General features: G+C 45.3%; 2 protein-coding genes across 4 annotated transcripts in view; both read left to right on the top strand.

Annotated features, from left to right (window-relative positions):
* The first annotated feature begins 1,428 nt into the window (after positions 1–1,428).
* ZNF662 (zinc finger protein 662) lies at positions 1,429–16,553 on the top strand. Of its 3 annotated transcripts, none has more exons than XM_036080234.2 (5): positions 1,430–1,681; positions 3,262–3,388; positions 4,021–4,134; positions 6,186–6,287; positions 7,248–16,553. In XM_036080234.2, exons 1-5 carry the CDS (start codon positions 1,592–1,594, stop codon positions 8,270–8,272), a joined length of 1,458 nt encoding a protein of 485 aa, XP_035936127.1. In that variant the 5' UTR covers positions 1,430–1,591; the 3' UTR covers positions 8,273–16,553. The 3 variants fall into 3 exon arrangements, with proteins under 3 accessions (XP_035936129.1, XP_035936127.1, XP_035936130.1); XM_036080237.2 differs by lacking the exon at positions 1,430–1,681 and adding an exon at positions 1,705–1,992; XM_036080236.2 differs by lacking the exon at positions 6,186–6,287 and having other exon boundaries at positions 1,429–1,681.
* The window catches only part of GASK1A (golgi associated kinase 1A), a 123,442-nt gene continuing 113,615 nt past the window's right edge, over positions 8,239–18,065 (top strand). Inside the window, exon 1 of the mRNA XM_078072810.1 lies at positions 8,239–8,337. Within this exon, the coding sequence (XP_077928936.1) occupies positions 8,308–8,337 (30 nt within the window). The 5' untranslated portion in view covers positions 8,239–8,307. The remainder of the gene's footprint in view (positions 8,338–18,065) is intronic.

Here is an 18,065-nt window from a genome sequence, read left to right as displayed (position 1 = left end):
GCAGGCTTCCTGCTGAGCAGGGAGCCCGATGTGGGGCTGGACCCCAGGACCCTGGGATCATGACCTGAGCCGAAGGCAGACGCTTAACAACTGAGCCACCCAGGCGCCCCATGGGAGCGTTTGTTGTGTGTTTGTCCTTCCTAGTGATCTTTCTTCCCAGGGTAAGACTCATTGCTTCCTTCTCAGTGCTCACAGCCTATTCACTAGGGTCCATTTATGAGCTTCTCCAGTATCCTCTTAGAAACAAACAAGCCAACAAATCAGGAATCTCACCTGAGGTCTCCTTTGTTCTGTGATTTTTCAAGGGTGTAGTATCTGTAAGCTCTCAATACCTGGGGACCTAAAAGGAATCTGAGCCTCTGGACTGGAATTTCTGTGAAGTGGACATCTTCTTACTTTGTTCATCCCAGGAGACTATATATACAAATGGAAAATGACCAGACCATATAGGAAAATAGAACTCTGACCCACAGTCTGTAGTAACCAGTCCAGGAAGCCAAAAGAAACCCTGTAGCAGTCAGCCCCAAACAACCAGAATTTGATTAATATCCTCCCCCAACCACTCACCTAAGATGCCTTGCTTCTAGTTAGCTCCCCCATGCCAACAATCTCCAATCAGAGCATACGTGAAGTCTCCGCACCCCCACTTTTTTTTTTTTAACTATAAAGCTTTCCCACTCCTGCCCGACTTAGAGTCTCTGCCAAATGCAAGTGATGGTGGTTGTCTCCCTTGCTTCTAGCAAGCCCTGAATAAATAGCCTTTGCTTGTTCTCATTTTGGTGGTCTACTTTTATTTCCACAACTTCGTTTAAAGGTTTAGCTTCCTGGCATGCTGTGTGATGTGAGATAAGCCATTTCCTCTCTCTGAGCCTTACTTTCTTCAACTGAAAATCTAGTTCAACATTCATTCCTTCCTTTATTCAACAAGTAAGTCTTGGCACTTAAAGAAACCGGGCCATAAGTGGTGCTAGACGTTGGGTGGATATTAGAGGCACAAAGATGATCAAGGCCATTAGCTGCTCTCTGGGAATGCAGAGCCCAGGAAAGGGATGGAGATCTATGAACAGGCATGTCAAGAGAAGTGTGCGCTGTTTCATACCAGCATCCATCCTACGAGTGCAGTGCGGCAGAGAGGGGTGGTCAGTGGGCAGAAGAGGGCTGGCAGAGGATTCCCAGAGGAAGCCTTCTCCCCAACAGCCCGCTCCCCCGCATTCCCACAGCGGCGCCCCGAGGCGGTTGGTGTGTCTGGGAGAGCGGGACGCGCTCTCGGCTCCCTGTTTCTTCGCAGGCCAAGAAGGGAGGACCACAGAGACGTGGCGCCCTCCGCCGTCCTAGAGAAGCCGGAGTGGCAGGAGTGCGGCCGCCTCCACCTCTCCGGCGTGGAGCTCTGGCTCGCGCCAAGCGTGGGGAGCTGGCGCGGGGCGGGGCCGGCCCGGCCCGCGGGGCGTGGAGTCCGGGACTCGCGCGACCGGCTCCTGGGCGAGGGGCCGCGGTAGCAGACGCGCCCCGGCCCGGAGCGTCCCTCCCCGACCCCGGGCAGCCCCCGGTCGGGCCCGGCGCGCGCTCGCTTCCCGGGAGGGCGGCCCGGGCCATGGCGGCTGCGGCCCTGGCGAGCGGGGCCCCCTTCGGCCCTGCACTCGAGCTGCTACCGGGACAGCCCGCGCCGGCCCGGGCGCGCCCGGTGAGTGCGGGGCCGGCGCCACGGAGCTGGCTCGGCTCTGCCTCGGGCTCTAGGCCCACAGGAGGGGCGGAGGGGGCAGTGCGGCGACCGGGAAATCAGGGTGCAGCCCAGAGTGGAGGGGCCGGAGGAAGAGGCAGGGAGCGGAATGGATTCGACATCCCCCCAGACTTGCGCCGGCAGGGGAAACACACGCGCAGCTGCACAGGCTTGAGCCGAGCGCTGGGGCGGAGGTGTTCACGGAGCGCTGTGCGCCGCGACGAATGTCCAGCATTTCCGTGTCACTGGTTTTTACAGTGCTGGTTATGTTTGAGGTGGGTCTTGAGATGAATCTGAGTTTGCCGGCGCAGGAGGGAGGAACTGCATCTCCAGGCAGGGGGAGCTGCAGGTGCAAGGACACAGATTTGGGCAAGGAAAGGATTTGGGTTCCTAAGAGGATGGTGACAGGATAGGGGATGAGGGTGGTGGTGCAGGAGATGATCCTTGGCCGGTAAGCTGGGTCTCTGAATAGTCAATGGAATTGTCCCCGGTGCAGAGGATTTGGACGTTTTGAGGCAGGCAAGGGTGAGCCAGCCAAAGTCTTTGCGCCCTGGGGTGCTGCGTAAGTCGCTGTGGGGATTTTCTAAGCAAGGACCGATGTGAAATGCAGCAGAATCAGCCTCTCCGTAGTATGGAGATTGAGAGCTGAATGAGACAGTAGCTGGGATTATAAACCTTGATTGCTCGGCGGAAGCACTGTTGGTGTTTCTTAAGGAAGAAGGTAAGAGAAGGTGCAGAAGCTTGGGCTCCCAGAGATACAGGAAGGGGGGACATTAAAACTGGGAAGTGGGGAAGGAAGAGTAGGGCGGGGCATTTGAGAGAGGGTGCTGGAGTGGCAGAGTGCAGGGAGTCAAGTCAGAGTTCGGACCTGCCCTTTGGGGGACAGCGTCCAGAGCAGCCCGGGTGTGCTGGGGTGCCCTTAGCTGCCTCTGTGGCTGATGACAGTGAGGGCGGAGGGAGAGAAGAGAAAGAGCCTCACCCCGGGGCAGCAGGGGTGGCCGGAGTGAGGATAGAAGGCGGTGTGGCACAGTAAAGAAGAGCCGGAGAGGCCGACCGCCCTGAATTCTGTCTCCGTTCTGTACCTTTGGGGGCAGTGAATCTCTGAGCCTCACTCTCTTCCATGAAATGAATCGAATCCCCTCCTCAGAGGCTGTGAGGCATACACAAAGTAATATAGGTGAAGTGCCTGGCACAGGCTCAACTGATGGTAGTTGCACTTGTTATCAAGCGTTGGTGACCTCTGCCTGGAGCGCCCGCTGTTGGGAAATGAGGGCACCTAGAGCGCAGATAGTGGTTTTGGGCATAAGGATGAAAAAGGGAAAACTTGCAGAGACTCATGAAAAAGATGAGGGGATGAAGAGACGTGAGAAATTGATGGCTGATCCCTTATATCTTTGTAAGTAGGGGGTGCAAATCCGCAGAGAGTTCCAGAATCCAGAAACTCAACTGGCATCCCCTCCAGTACCTCTTAGTGCCTGGTCTTCCCCATACTCCAGGCCTGGGTCTGGGATTGTCCTGGGGCATTTAAACACATGTTGTTTCAGGAGTCAGTGACCTTCGAGGATGTGGCCGTCTACTTCTCTGAGAACGAGTGGACCGGCCTGGCCCCCGCTCAGAGGGTGCTGTACAGGGATGTGATGCTGGAGAATTATGGGGCTGTGGCTTCCCTGGGTAAGGGTCTTTCTTTTTGGACTCTGCTTCTGCCCTTCAGAGTTCCCTGACTCCTTCTTCCTCAGAAGCTCAGGAATCTTTGATAACCCCCACCTGAGTGGCAACCTCAGGCCCTTGGATTCTTAATAAGGACCCAGCCTCAGTGGTTGCTGGGAAGTGGGAATTTGGTCCTCACATCAGACTTTCTTGCCCCAGGGTGAGAGCTGCCTAACTCCCAACCCCTGTGCTATGGGTAGAGTAGGAAAAGAGCAGATTCCTGGTGCCCCACCAAGCCCTCAGTTTCCCACCCACTCAGTTTGGGAGATCGAACCCAATACCAAGCGTCCTCATGCAGATGTCTGAACTTGAGAGTTCTAAGAGAGGGAGAGAACAAGAAAGCCTAATCTCTCAATGAGTGGAATCATCCATTTGCTCACTCAGACTGTTATTGAGCACCTCTTACTCTAATTCCTGACCTCGTGGCCCCACTCCCCTGGGTCTTCTGTCCCTTCCCCTGGATTTCCTTTTCTTGCTCTCCCTAGTTAAGTCTCTTCTTTCCCCTCCACCCCTAAAGACAAAGCCTGGGAGGAGCCCTGGGATTGCTCTCTGTCACCCCACTCACCTGCCTGTCCCATTTCCTTCCCCTTAAACAGCATTTCCATTTCCCAAACCGGCTCTGATTTCCCAGCTGGAGCGAGGGGAAGCACCCTGGTGCAAAGCTCCTCAGGGAGCTCTGGATGGAGGGGGCCCGAGGGGCATCTCCTCAGGTGAGTGAGGACAGGTGCCAGTCATCTGACCAGTTCCCTTGTCTTGATCTTTAAAATGTAATAGGTATGTGTTCTCTTAACCTAGTGCTATAGACACTAGTGGGATTCCTTTTTCTTTTTCTGTGCTCCCATGATTTTCCATCTTCTTGAGTCTGTTTACTATTCACCCTGGCTCCTCTTCATTCACGGGTTTTGCCTCTAACCCATTTCCACTGTTCTTATCATGGCCACCATTCATCTGTACTCCCTGACTTTTCTGTTGATGCACTGGGGTGGCCTTTCTACATTCCCCGCCTCCTTATAGTCTTCCAGCAGAAGATTCTGACTGCCCTTTGGGGTATCATGGCCATCTTTATCATTAGAAATCAAGAAGTCTCAATAACCCTGAGCCATATAGTTCCAATTCAGGGGTTTCTGGTGGGCATAGCCCTGGCATTCCTTTAGGCCCAACACAGGGCTTTCCTGTTCCTAATTTCCTAGTGACAACTGTGTCCCCTTTTTGCCTCCCTGGCCCCATTCCATCTTCTTCCCACAGGAGCTCTTCTGTGGGCACAGTGGAACTTGAGCTTTGCCCTCCATGTCGCCATTCTCACAGTTCCTTGCTATGTCTGGCAGTCTTTCCATGTTAGGATGATCGTGGTTACAAGTAACAACCCAGTGCAAACCAGCTTAAACAAAAAAGAGGAATTTACTGTTTCGTGTAAGTAGGAAGTTAATAGGGAGAGTGCAGGTACAGCTTGATCAGAGCTTCAGTCTCTGCTCTTTTCTATCTCCTTGTATGCTGCTTTGTCTACAGTCTGGCTCCTCTTGTGGTTGTAAGATGATTGGTAGTTGTAACCAAGGCTCTGCTTCTTCATACCTAGGGAGAGAAATAGGGCAGGCCTTCCTCAGGCCTTTGCCATGTACCATCTTAAGTCTTACGCCAACTCTAAACCAGTCACTATGGCCAGGGAAATAGTATGCACTGATTGCCTTGGCCTGGACTGCCGATTTCTGAAACTAACTCTCATGTAGTGAGTGGGATAGGTTAACCTGCTTGGCTTCGACCAGTGAGGGCTACACTAGGAACTGGAGTTGGGATCCCTCCTCTCCAAAGGGGCATGGCTACTCCATAATGGTGGGGGCGGCAGAGGAGGCGGGGGTTGGTGGTGGTGGTAGATTGGATGTAGAGAGACAACTACAGTGTCCTCTGCCTTCTCTCAGGATCTCAGTGCTTAAACTCCCACCACCCAAGGATATTTCCCATTTGGCTCTAGGCAGAAACCCAACAGCTAAGTTATTCCTTGAGTAAAACCCTAGCTCCCTGGCCTGAAGCAAACTTCCTTTGAGTACATGCCCCTATTCAAAGTCCATTTTTGTCTTAAAGAAGAGAATATCAGGAGACACACAGTCCTTGGCTTCAGCAAGATGAAAGGTGGTCATTTGGAGGGTGAGGAATTGCTCTGTTTCTTAGGAGGCTTTGGATGGGAGTTACAAAGAGACAGATCTTAGCTAAGCCTGAAGAAGAGTTTATTAGAGTGGACCTTTGCAATTAGAGGTGTCTGTCATTAGAATAAGAAGTGACTTCTGGAAATGGCTGAGTGAAGCTGTGAGTCCATGTCTAATGGATGCCTTAGAGAGACCCATCGTTGATCCTTTGTAGAAAGAGAAGGCAATAGATAGGTGGATAGACAGGAAGGAAGCTAAAGGACTGTGGTTTCCCAGCATAGCCTCGGGAACAGCTCTTTGCAGTTCCATCCCATCCTGATTCTTTTCCATGTGAACTGGTTTTGCCTTCTAGGGGAGGTGAAGAAGAGAACTTAGTCTTTCCTGTTTCCCCTTGACATTTAAAAATGAGAGATACATTCTCATGTTTTGGGGAACTGATGGAATTTCAACTTCCCTGCATCTGTCTTCTGTCCTTTATATTGTTCTCCTCCTCAAGTTTCAGGTCTCCTGTGTACCAGTCTTTCCACCCACCTTCATTCTCCCTTACCACTTTCATCTCTGCACCTTTCCTAATGGGCCCCACTCCGACTGCGCCAGCCTTATTTATATCTTGACCCTGGCAGGATGTCCATTTCTAAAGCCTGCTGGGATCTCCCATCTTGAGCAGGTGGAAGAGCCATTGAACCTGAAACTTCGAGGAGAGGGTCCAAGCCTAAGCTGTACTGGTAAGTGAGGGAAATGAGCACTTTCCTCCCAGGCACATATTTTCTGCTGTCTTTCTTTTGTAAACTGTTAAAATTCCATTTTACCATTTATGTTCTAAATAAAAATCCCTCTAAAAATCCCCAAGTCAACCATTTGATGAAGAGCAAAGTTAAACTCTAAACTTCAGCTTTCATTTGGACATGATCGATTAATTCGGGTGGGTCTTGGGTCTTAGGCTTTAACCGAACAGATGGCCTGCTGGCTGCTACAGTCAACCAAAATTTTAAAAGGAAATGCTGTATTTTATTCATTCTGTTAGTTTTTAGGGATCAGAAAGCAAGTAATATATGGCCCTTCTCCTGCAAGGGCTCATAGTCTAATGGTACATTCGACATAAATATATAATTACAGCAAAGTGCAATGCTGTAACAGAGGTGTGAATAGAGCACTGTGGACACAAAGAGGAGGCAGTCTTTGCCTGAAATAGTTAGGGGAAGCACTTTTCATGGTGGGCCTGGTAACTGGATTGAATGGGAAGACCACGTTTCCTTTTAATGTTGACAGGTATGAGGAAGATTCTCCTTGTTGCTTCCCGCTGCGTATGACAAGTTCAGGTTCCCCAGGTATACCCCAAAGGATTCGTTATTTCTGAACAGGTCCTCTGCCCTGAACCCTGGCCTGTTCTTCTCATGTTATAAACCGGACTACATAGAAGAAATTCTGACTTGTCTCCCTTAGATTCAATTCAACTATTTCTGGAGAGCTCCCCTCTAGACTCTGTGTAGTTTCTGCCTTTCTGTGGCATACACTTCGGTTGCTTTCTGTGTGATAAGCCCTGTTGTGCCATTTTCAGCTAGAACAGGGCCACTGAGACACGGGGTGACACTTGGAGTGAAATGGACACATTAGTACCACTTGGTGACCTTACTTGCTCTGTCATGGGTAATGATGACATTTGCAGCTTTGATTTCTTCTTTCAGAGGGTGTGTTGAAGAGTCAGAAAGATTTTATTCTGAAGGAGGAACGTTTTGAGGAGGCAAAGGACCACATGGTGTTATCAAGCAGACCCCGGTGGTGTGGCTCCCAGGAATTCTGGTTTGGAAAAACCTGTGAGGAGGAAAAAAGCAGGTTAGGGAGGTGGTCTGACTATTCCAATGGGAGAAGTATGGAGAATACTGCAAATGATATTATAGAAGTGATTGTCAAAGATGAGGTGGTCTCAGGAGAAGATAGTTCAGAGAATGCTGATGTGAATACCCACCTTGTTATACATCAGAAAATTCTCAGTGAGCAGGTGTTCTATATATGTGAAGAATGTGGCAAGTGTTTTGATCAAAATGAAGACTTTGACCAACATCAGAGACTTCATAACGGAGAGAAGGTCTATGGATGTAAGGAATGTGGAAAGACTTTCAGTTTTAGATCACATTGCATTGCACATCAGAGAATTCACACGGGGGTGAAACCCTACGTGTGTCAAGAATGTGCTAAAGCCTTCGTTTGGAAGTCAAACCTGATTCGACACCAGAGAATACATACTGGAGAGAAACCCTTTGAATGTAAGGAATGTGGGAAGGGCTTTAGTCAGAACACAAGCCTTACACAACATCAGCGAATCCACACCGGGGAAAAACCATATACATGTAAGGAATGTGGGAAAAGCTTTACTCGGAACCCAGCCCTACTTCGACATCAGAGAATCCACACTGGGGAGAAGCCTTATGAATGCAAGGACTGTGGGAAAGGCTTTATGTGGAACTCCGATCTTGCTCAGCACCAGAGAGTCCACACGGGGGAGAAGCCCCATGAATGTACTGACTGTGGGAAAAGCTTCATCTGCAAGGCACACCTTATCCGACATCAGAGAATCCATACTGGGGAAAGACCCTATCAGTGTAATGACTGCGGGAAGGCCTTCAGTCAGAATTCTGTTCTGATTAAGCACCAGAGGCGCCATGCCAGAGAGAAACCCTGTAATTGTCAGACCTCTCACATTGAACATTAGAGAATGCACAATGGTGGTACTTGCTTATAATTCTTATGCAACAGGAACCCCAGAGACAAAACAAGGTGATTGTCCACAGTTTGTTATAACTCTAATAGCCAGTATTATCTTACCCCTTCTGAACAGATACCCTGTCCTCTAACAAGAGTGGTCCTCCTGTTCAACCATGTTCATGCTAGGCAACTTTTAGTTGAGCGTCTACTCTGTCGGGTACTATGCTAATCACTTTACATACAATCTTTAGTTTTTCTTAATCCTATTGAGGTAGGTACTCATCTTCATTTTACAAATGAGAAATCTGAGGTTGAAAGAAGTTATAAAACTCATTCAAGGTCACTTAGCTAATATGTTACAGAATTGAGATTGGAAGCAGGTCTATCTGACCCCAGAGTCTACTGTTCTTTATTTGTGCACATTTCTGCTTCTGCTCATTTCATTCAAGTTTCCCTAGGCTAAAAATTTCCTTTTCTCGTCTAATACCCAGCTCCTTCAACCAAACAGACCTCTCTTCCTCTTCTACCTGTAATCAGTACTATCCAAATTGTTATTTAACTATGTGCTGTCTTATATTTTTCTGATGTCTTATTGTGTTAGTCCAGCTAAATGTCTCTTTGAGGACCAACACTGTATTTCTTTTATGTTTTTCAAATTTTGAAACTTATTTATTTTTGACTAGTTGTAACATGCTCATGATAAAAAAAAGTTGAAATAGTTCAAAAAGGTGTTCAGTGAAAAGTAAATCTCCTTGTCACTCCTATCTCCCAGTCTACCTTCTCAGAGACAGCCACTGTTACTGGTTGTGTGTCTTCCTGGATATATTCTTTCTATATACAAGTACTCAGCTTTCATAAATCTACCTCACTGAAAACCATATTTGCTGTAGATGACAATGCAGTTACATTGCCAACTCCAGAACTTTCTCTTCCTCTGAAGTTGTGTCCACCCTGAGGTCACCAAGGCAACTTAAGGAAAGTAGTGGAGGGTAGTCAGAATTGTGCAGTCTTGGGAGACCTGATTCCTTTTGTGTTAGAAGATAGCACTCTGGGACTGGGAAAATGTAAAGCAAGTGGGAGGCTTTGTTTTGTTTTGTTTTTATAAAAATTTGTATAGCTACAACCCCTCTCATTGTTCCACTATCCCAGATCCCCTTCCAGTCTTTCCCTTCTCATCATCATGATAGCCCACATTCCAGAGTAAGCTGTATTATTAGAGAATGGTACTGACCATCTTCAAGGGTTAGAGAAACAAAGGCTCTATTCAGAGAAGAGTGCTGGCCAAAACAGATGAAACACATTCCAGACTTCACCTTTAGAGCCATTTTTCAGCAGTTTGCCTCTCTGCTAATTAGGCATTCCACTTTAGAAGCTCCCAGCCAGGTAATGTAATTGTTGACTAAGGAGCAAGGAAGAGAAGCCAGAGACTGGCTTGGGCTAAACTGCTTCCTGAAAGTTGCAAACATACTATCTGATTGCTGAAGCCTAAAGCCACTTGGCTTAGCATAGTCCAGTTAGGGTAACCTCTAATAAGCATTGAAACTTTTGTACTAAACAGACCCAAGAAATGGAAATGAGTGATGTGAACAGGCATCTGGGGGAAGTTTATTAAGCAAATATCACTGAGTACCTGCTTGTATGCAAAGCACTATGCTAGGTGCTGCTAAACAATGGTAAGTCAGACCTGCTTCCTGCCTTTCTGGAACATTCATCTAGTGAGAGAGACCAAACAAACAAAAAAATCAAGTAATTGATTAAAAATTGCTAAGCGTTATGAAGGAAATGAATGCTACAGAGAGGGAATGATGGAGAGGGAACCTCTTTATATAAATGGTCAGGGAAGGCCTATCCTAGGAGGTAACATTAAAGTTAAATCTCAGAATGAGAAGAAGGCACATGTATCAAGAATGGGAAGAACAGCAGGCAGAGGGAACAGCTCTGCAGACTCTTGATGTGTGAAGGGTTTGGCATGTTCAAGAAACCAAAAGGTTTGGGGTGTAACATAATGATCAAGGGTATGAGAGGCACAAGTTAGGTTTGTAGACACAGGTGGACCAGATCATTCAATTCCAACCTAAGTGAAAAGCCAGGGGCGCCTGGGTGGCTCAGTTGGTTAAGTGACTGCCTTTGGCTCAGGTCATGATCCTGGAGTCCCAGGATGGAGTCCCGCATCGGGCTCCCTGCTCAGCGGGGAGTCTGCTTCTCCCTCTGACCCTCCCCCTCTCATGCTCTCTCTCTCTCTCATTCTCTCTCTCAAATAAATAAATAAATAAATCTTAAAAAAAAAAAAGCTATTAAAGGGTATTCAGTGGAGGAATGACATGTTTGATTCACATTTTAGGATGATCGCTGCCTGCTAAGTAGACAATTGTTTGTAGAGGGAGGAAAGTGAAAGAAGAGATCATGCTGGAGTTTGCTAACAATCCAGGTTGGAGATGATAATGACTTGGAGTGGGTGGTGGTAATAGAGATGGAGAAAAAATGTATTTAAGATATAGTTTGGAAATAAAATCAGTGACCTGCTAACAGAGTGGATACAGGAGTAACAGAGGAGTTAGGGACAGCTTCCTGGTTTGTGGTTTCAGCAGCTGAATTAGACAGCGGACCACTTACTGGAATGAGTAAGACTGGAATGGGAATAGGTTTGGAGAAGGAGAAACTGAGAACTCTGTTTTGGATTAACATTTGAGATATGTGTGAGATATACAAGTAGAAATTTCAAGTGGTGGTTGTATACATGGGCTAGAGCTCAGGGTTAGTCATATCTAGAACTTTGCATCTGGGAGTCATCAAATGAGCAGAAGGTATTTAAAGCTGTGGGAAGAAATGAACGAAATCCCCTGGAACTGCTCTACTGAACACAGTAGCCACTGGCTATATGTAGGTATTTAAATTAAATTTAAAATTTAGGTTCTTATACTGCCCAGATTTCAAGCTCACAATGACTATATTTGGCAGTTGGCTACCATATTGGATCGTGTCGACATAGAACATTTTCATTATTTCAGGAAGCTCTGCTGGACGGTACTGCCTTCAGAGAGCATAGCAAAATATGAGGACCCAGGATAGAGTCCTCTGAAACACCAACTCAGTATTTAGGGAGTTGGGCAGGAGGAAGTGCCAGAAAAAGATACTAAGAAAGAGTAGTCAGTGAGAGATTGCCAATATTACTAGTGGACACATTATACAGGCACATTTGATAATAGGGTTGAATGCTTGGACTAGTGCTACGAGGAGGTGATCATTAAAATCCTAAGTATTAATAAAGTCCCAGAGTCAGGATGATATGTATGCTAGATGATGTCAGTATCTTAAAATGGGAGAGAGAATGAATAGGAAGAACAACCCATAGAAATGGAACCACGAAAAAGAAGAAGCATTTTGGACTTAATGGAGGAACATCATGGAAATTGATCAACCCTAGGAACTCTTTCCCTCAAAGATGGAAATGTTTGTAGGCAGAGTGGTGGAATGGCAAGACAAATTTTAGGAGTATCACAATGAGAGAATTATCAAAATAGGCAAAAGATGTGTTATTTCAGAGGGATTAAGAAATAGCGTGTAGAAATGGATGGCCCCTACTAAGAGAATTCGTGACTGGTCTTTACCTTACCAGAGCCCCAGAGACAGGTACTTGAAAGCCCTGAGCCCATATCAAAGAACATAGTCTGTGATGAAGGATTCATAACATGGATGACCTTCCAATTTGTAATGACACTTTCCACACATCTCAAAGTTAGGAATAAAATTAATACTTCCTAAATTTTGGAGAAATTTAAATATAAAAGAAAATTTAGAAATTTAAGATACTTTCTGATAAATTGCAATTAGCAATATATTAAAATCAAAATTGATTATGGTAAAATTTTGTCTTCAGAATTTTCAGAAGTAGGATCAGAAATTGAGGAAATGTAAAAATAGTGTATAGAGTCATTCACATATGACAATTAGTTGGCCAGCCCAGAAACTCTTGGGGTAATGAATAACGAAATCCCTCCTGTTTTACAACTCAGAGGTAGCTACAGAGTTGTCTTAGAAGCAACTCAAACCAGTGTCTGCAATTCTGAGCATGTCTTTGTCAAGGCTGAGTCAGGGTTCCATATTATTCATCTCTTACTTGGTTACCAGCATCCATTCTCCTTCTCTATGGGGACAATAACCCAAATAATCTTTGGGAAAACATCCTTTCTCGGCCACCTGGTTTGGCCTCACCCCCAACTTCCTAAGCCTAGGTCCATTAACTTGTCCTATTTGGCCACAGAGCCAATGTGATATGAGGAGATATTTACTGGGCCTTCTGAAAGAGAAGCTTTTCTTTGAGAGCAACCGAAGAAGACACTCTATCCTCCTCTGTATGATATATAGGAAGATACGAAGCCTTGAACTAGGGCAATACTTTCTTTTTTTTTTTCTGTTAAACGGGCAGGTGAGGGGAGAATCTGGAGCTTCCTGATGTTAGTATGTGGAGCCTGAGGATGAAGCTAATATCAAAGAAGAGAAAAACTGGGTCCCTGGTGACATTGTTTGAGCCACTAGCCCAAACCTGACTTGAGTTAGACTTACCTCTGGACTTTTCAGCTATGTGAGCCAATATGTATCTTTTGTTAAACTAGTTAGATTTGGGTTTTCTGTCATTTGCAACGTAGTCATAGTGATCCAGGCTTGTATTTGAAAGCACTGGTGTCTAGTACAGCACCTTAATGTTATACTTTCTCCTGCTTAGTAGTCACATAAGCTGCTCATTTGTATCGCATCTCAGTTGCTTGGAGTTTGAGTGGCTAAATAGGCACCTCTCATGCTTAATTTCATGAATACCACCAGACTGATATTTTGTCATACCATAGCATACCTTCCAAATGTGAGTATAATACTCTCAGTTCCAGATTCTCTAGTGGATAACTTCCTGTCTCTTTGATGTATTTTCTAGGCCCCCCTACCGGACCTATGTGAATTTGGGGTTTGCAATGTCATCTATATTTTAAGTTGGATTCTTGTGAAATAATCAGATATTTTTCATATCCACTATTGCGTTGTTTTATTGAGCAGTGTTCCACTACTGAGAGGTACAGAGTCCCCTAGAGCATGTTATCTGAAGCTGAAAGTCATTTCTCTGCGGAGTGATTGAGAAGTAAGCAAAAAGTTAGTTCCTTACCTTAGCAAAAAGAGAAAACAAAAAGAACTGGCTTTGAATTTTTTTTTTTCCCAAGAGAAGAACTATATTTCTGGTGTAAGTGATATAGGTGTTGGAGTTAAGCCACTGCATTTTTCAGCTTCTATCCCCATTTCCAGCATCCCTAGTCCAGGCTGGACTAAAGTGTGCTTAGTATGAATGAAGCGTGAGACCCATTCTGATCACTTGTATATTGAACCCACTAAAGTTGATAAAAAGTTATTGACTCATTTTCAAATATATAACAAAAATTTATTTTGTTGATAACATAAAAAGAAATGAGAAAGAACTGGTGTGAACAAAGAAGCCAAAATGTAAATTTGCCTATCCGACAATCTACTGTTGTCTCGGGTGGTGTCCTACACTATAGATTACTCTTCCCTTCAGATGTGTTTCCGGCCCACCAAAAGCACCCTATGGAGAGGTTGTCATAGGCTTTTGACTCTGCCCTATTCCCTTTGAGAACATAGTAATTCTGAATGCATAGGATCTAACCACCAGGCCCCAAGTTTATTTTATTATTTTCCTGGCAGACTCAAAGGATACTCATGCAAGTGGGGCTAAGCTCCTCTGGTATGTCTGTCCTGGGGGTGGCAGATCAGATTCCCTGATGTTCCTTTGAAAAATGCAAACCCATGTGAAGAGGAAACTAGAAGGAGGGGAATGGAATATGCTGGAAACTGGTAGCAAATAACACAAAAGACCAAAAAACCCAGGATGTATACAGTGAAAGTATTCTGAAAGGGTAACAGACATACCTGAGGGAAGCCACCCATGACGATGTTAATATGGTAACTGAAAATCAACTCAAAGCATACATAAGACATAGGCATGACCCATTCATTCCTTTCCACCCCCTTGGCTTTATTTCACATAATTACCATCTCAGAGTTTTGTGATAGCTATTGTCTTTTCAATCCTCTCTCTAAGATCAAGAAGATGTTCTTAAAATGAAAATCTGATTATATCACCCTCTTTCTATAAATCTTTTAATCATTTTCTGTTGCCTAAAAAACAAAATCCAAGTTCTTTAGGTGAATATTCAAAACTGTTTTACTGATTTATCTTAATTGATGGTTTTACTGTACCTCCCATCTACTTCCAACTGAGGTCTCAACTACAGCCATATTTCTCTGCTTCTAATTTTTAACCATGTTTTGCTCTTTCTATATAGGTCAGTGGTTCTCAGCTGCAGGTGATTTTGCTTGCCTTTCCCCAGACAATTTGGCAATGGTTAGAGAAATTTTTTGTTGTCACAGTTGAGGAGAGGGCTGCTCCTGGTATCTAGTGGTAGAGGCAGGCGTGCTAGTAAATATACTCCAGTGCAGAAGGCATTCCCCCACAACAAAGATTATCTGGCACCAAATGCCAATAGTGCAGCTGGGAAGAATATCTTGTACAGCTCAACCTCATCTGGAGGTTGGTTGATCATTTCTTTGAGACTTTAAAAACTTGTTACAAGCGAGGAATAAGTTTCAACATAAAGAGAACACCAGAATAGAAATACAGATTTATTAAGAGGAAGACATTTTGCCCAGGGTGGGTGATCAAGTCAGTTGCAAAATCAGTTGTGCTCTGCCAGCCTGCAAAGCCAATTTTCTCCCCTAGGTCAAAGAGTGCAAGAACTAGAAATGAGTATATTCAAAAGGTGCCAGGTAACACCCTCTGCTTGACAGAGGTAAGACTGCTCTTGTCCTAAGCACGGGCAACTGAAATAGGGTCGAAAGGTATAGACTCTGCCTCTCCTCACCATTTTTCAAGTTTCTCTGGAGCCAAGGCTAAAATAGAAATGCTTTAATGGAGACCTAGGAGGATGGGGCAAAACCCTAGTTCTGTGGCTTAAACACTAAAACTACAAAGTTAGGAGGCCAAAGTAAGTATCTTAACAATATCTCTGGTAGTGCTCGATAGCTGATAGATGCACTTTCCTTCCCTGCAATTGATAATAGGTGATGTAGTGGACTTGATTGGTTGCTGCTGCGGCATCCATCCTCCCCTTTCCTCTTTTTAATAGGCTCACATTTCACAGCCATATAGGATGGTTTAACTACACTACCGGCTAGCAGGGCGGACCCTGACTGGCTTAAATCAATTGGAGTAATGCCATTTCCATTTCTACATTTAATGGGTGTGACCTAGGTTGATCCAAACAGAGTGGAGCTCAGGACTTTGGAAAATAGTTTCAGGGCGAGATACCCTCTCTTTACTCTTGGATTTAAATTGAGAAGCATATAGCCATGGCCACCACCAGCCTAAATGGTGCCTTTGTGCAAACTAGAAAAAAGGCATTCCTGTGGACAGATGAAATCCAATTTGTCTTTTTTTTCATTTATAGTTTGTGTTTTTGTGTGTATCATTTAAGGAATCTTTGCCATAACCAAGGTCATGTTTTGTTTTTGTTTTTTTTGTTTGTTTCTTCTACATGTTTTAGGGTTTTAACTCTCACATTTAAGTCTATCATCCATTTCAAGGCAATTTTTGTATATGGAGTGAGGACTGGGTTAAGATGAATTTTTTGGATATAGCTATCCAATTTTTCTAGAACCACTTGTTGAACAGATTATTTTTCCCCATTGAACTGCAGGGTCAGAATTCAATATGTGAGTCTATCTCTGGACTCATTGATTTCTTTGTCTATTTTGATTCCAATACATCATCTTCATTACCATTAGTTTTATAACTTGCAATCAGGCAGAGTAAGTCTTCCAATTTTTTTCCCCCAAGGTTGTTTTGGCTTTTCTCATTCCTTTGCATTTCCGTATACCTTTTAGAAGCAATTTGACAATTTCTACAAAAGCACCTGCGGGGATTTTGGTTGAATCTATAGGTCAAATAGGCAGTAATTGACATCTTAAAAATATAGAAGATTTTGATCCACGAACACTGTATATCTATGTATTTTAATTCCGTAGTTTTTCTGTACAGGTGTGGCACACCTTTGGCCAAATTTATCTCTAAATATATATTTAGAAACCATTGTAAATAATACTTAATTTTCAATTTCCTCTTTGCAGGATATAGAACTAAAATGGAATTTTAAATATTGATCATTATCCTGAAATATTGGGCTAACTGCCTAGGCAAACCCATCAGCCCCATTAAAATTCCCCTGTCATGACCATGAATTTTCTTCTAGGCGCAGAAGGAAATTGGTTGGAAAGAAACTGGACGTGATGGGGGCTGGGGGTGGGCTCAGCATGTGGGCCCCGCTGCTCATTGGCCTAGGTGGGCCCCGCCCCTCCACCCGGTATCCAATAGAATGCATAGCCCCACCTCTTACTCTTGTTCTAAACTGCTGCCGCCTCTCTAGGGAAGTCAGAGAAACACCCGGGTCTGGGTTCCTCGAATCAGAACTGGGAGACAGGTAGGAAGATGGGAGGAGCAGACAGCACCCGCTGTCTTTTTCTCCTGTTAGTCTCCCGGGATCTGAAGGAGGAACCACTGAGGTGTGGGGTCTCCACGGTTCCTTAAGAGAGAACCCGAGGGAGGTTCTGCGCCGGCAGGTCATGGAGACAATGCACTTCTGGCACAGCGTGTTTTTCTTTGGGGTGGGGCGGGGGGGGGGGAGTTGTTTTGTTTGTTTTGAAGTGTGAGGGTACCGTTTGAGTATTGACTGTTGCTGATCACAACTTATGTCGAGAGAAAATCTGCAGGGGCCGAATGGAGCCCACGGTGAGCGGGTCCGGTTTGGCCCTGGAAAGACTGGAAGGACCGCGGACAGAGCCAGGTCCAGAGGTCCAGAGCCCTACTCTGGTAGTCGCTTTGGTCGCGCCTAGAGGAGGTGTAGCCCGGCCTGGAGTGCTGGCCAGACTTCCTCCCCTTCCCCCACCCCACACCACTTCCAGCTTTTCCACCACTCTCGTCTATTTTCCCGTAAGGCTGCAAGACAGGGAGCGATACCAACAGCCCCACAAGGATATCACCCTCCGCCTTCTGGGCCAGTCTGGCCGCGGTGGACACGCTTCTCCCCTCTCTCCTCACTTGCTTCTGGGCCCTAGGAACACCCAACCCTTTGCTCTTAGGATGCCCAACCCCCGAACCCCCTTCTTTTTCAGGTGGACCTAGAAAATGGGTTGTAAACACTTAACTCGATAGGCATGGCTTTTAGCCCAGACCGGAAGCCTTTAACTGTCCATGGAACAGCCACAGGGTCTAGTACATTGCAGTTTGGGAGTTTTACACCAAGATGGAACTTGCTTCCAAATTATTGGGATGACGGTAAAAAATTCTTATTTTTCACGTCTGTCTGTTCACCCTTTTCATTGCATCCTCTTTAACCTTGTGTCATAACATCAAAATTCTGAGGATTCAGACTTGACTGGGGTTTACCATCAGTCTCTGTTCATGAAGTAACTTGGGTTGCAAAAGACTTATTTGGTCCTCATATCAATGTTTGAGATTTTTTTTTATGGCTGACATCAGATTCTAGAAAATGTTTTGAGTTATTTAAGGGAACCTCTAGGTCTGCAACATTTCAGATAACTTACATAGGGCTTTGATATTTTTGAAGCATATGTTTTCAACAGCCCATTACTTGATCTGACCTTTCTGAAGGCTTCTTGTTTGAAGTCCCAATCTGTATGAAATACCTCCTATATTGGACGAATAGGTACAAAGATCCAACAACACC

The sequence above is a fragment of the Halichoerus grypus genome, chromosome 1 (assembly GCF_964656455.1).
Source record: "Halichoerus grypus chromosome 1, mHalGry1.hap1.1, whole genome shotgun sequence".
In the NCBI taxonomy this organism is placed as follows: Eukaryota; Metazoa; Chordata; class Mammalia; order Carnivora; family Phocidae; genus Halichoerus; species Halichoerus grypus.
The sequence above is the reverse complement of the archived record's forward strand: the minus strand, read 5'-3'. Positions and strand labels throughout refer to the sequence as shown.

What these genes read in the sequence shown, in the direction of transcription:
- ZNF662 (XM_036080234.2), top strand. Translation starts at nt 1,592, where the DNA reads ATGGCGGCTGCGGCCCTGGCGAGCGGGGCCCCCTTCGGCCCTGCACTC. An exon ending in CGCCGGCCCGGGCGCGCCCG is followed by an intron (nt 1,682 to 3,261) that starts GTGAGTGCGGGG and finishes ATGTTGTTTCAG; the next exon opens with GAGTCAGTGACCTTCGAGGA. An exon ending in CCCGAGGGGCATCTCCTCAG is followed by an intron (nt 4,135 to 6,185) that starts GTGAGTGAGGAC and finishes TGACCCTGGCAG; the next exon opens with GATGTCCATTTCTAAAGCCT.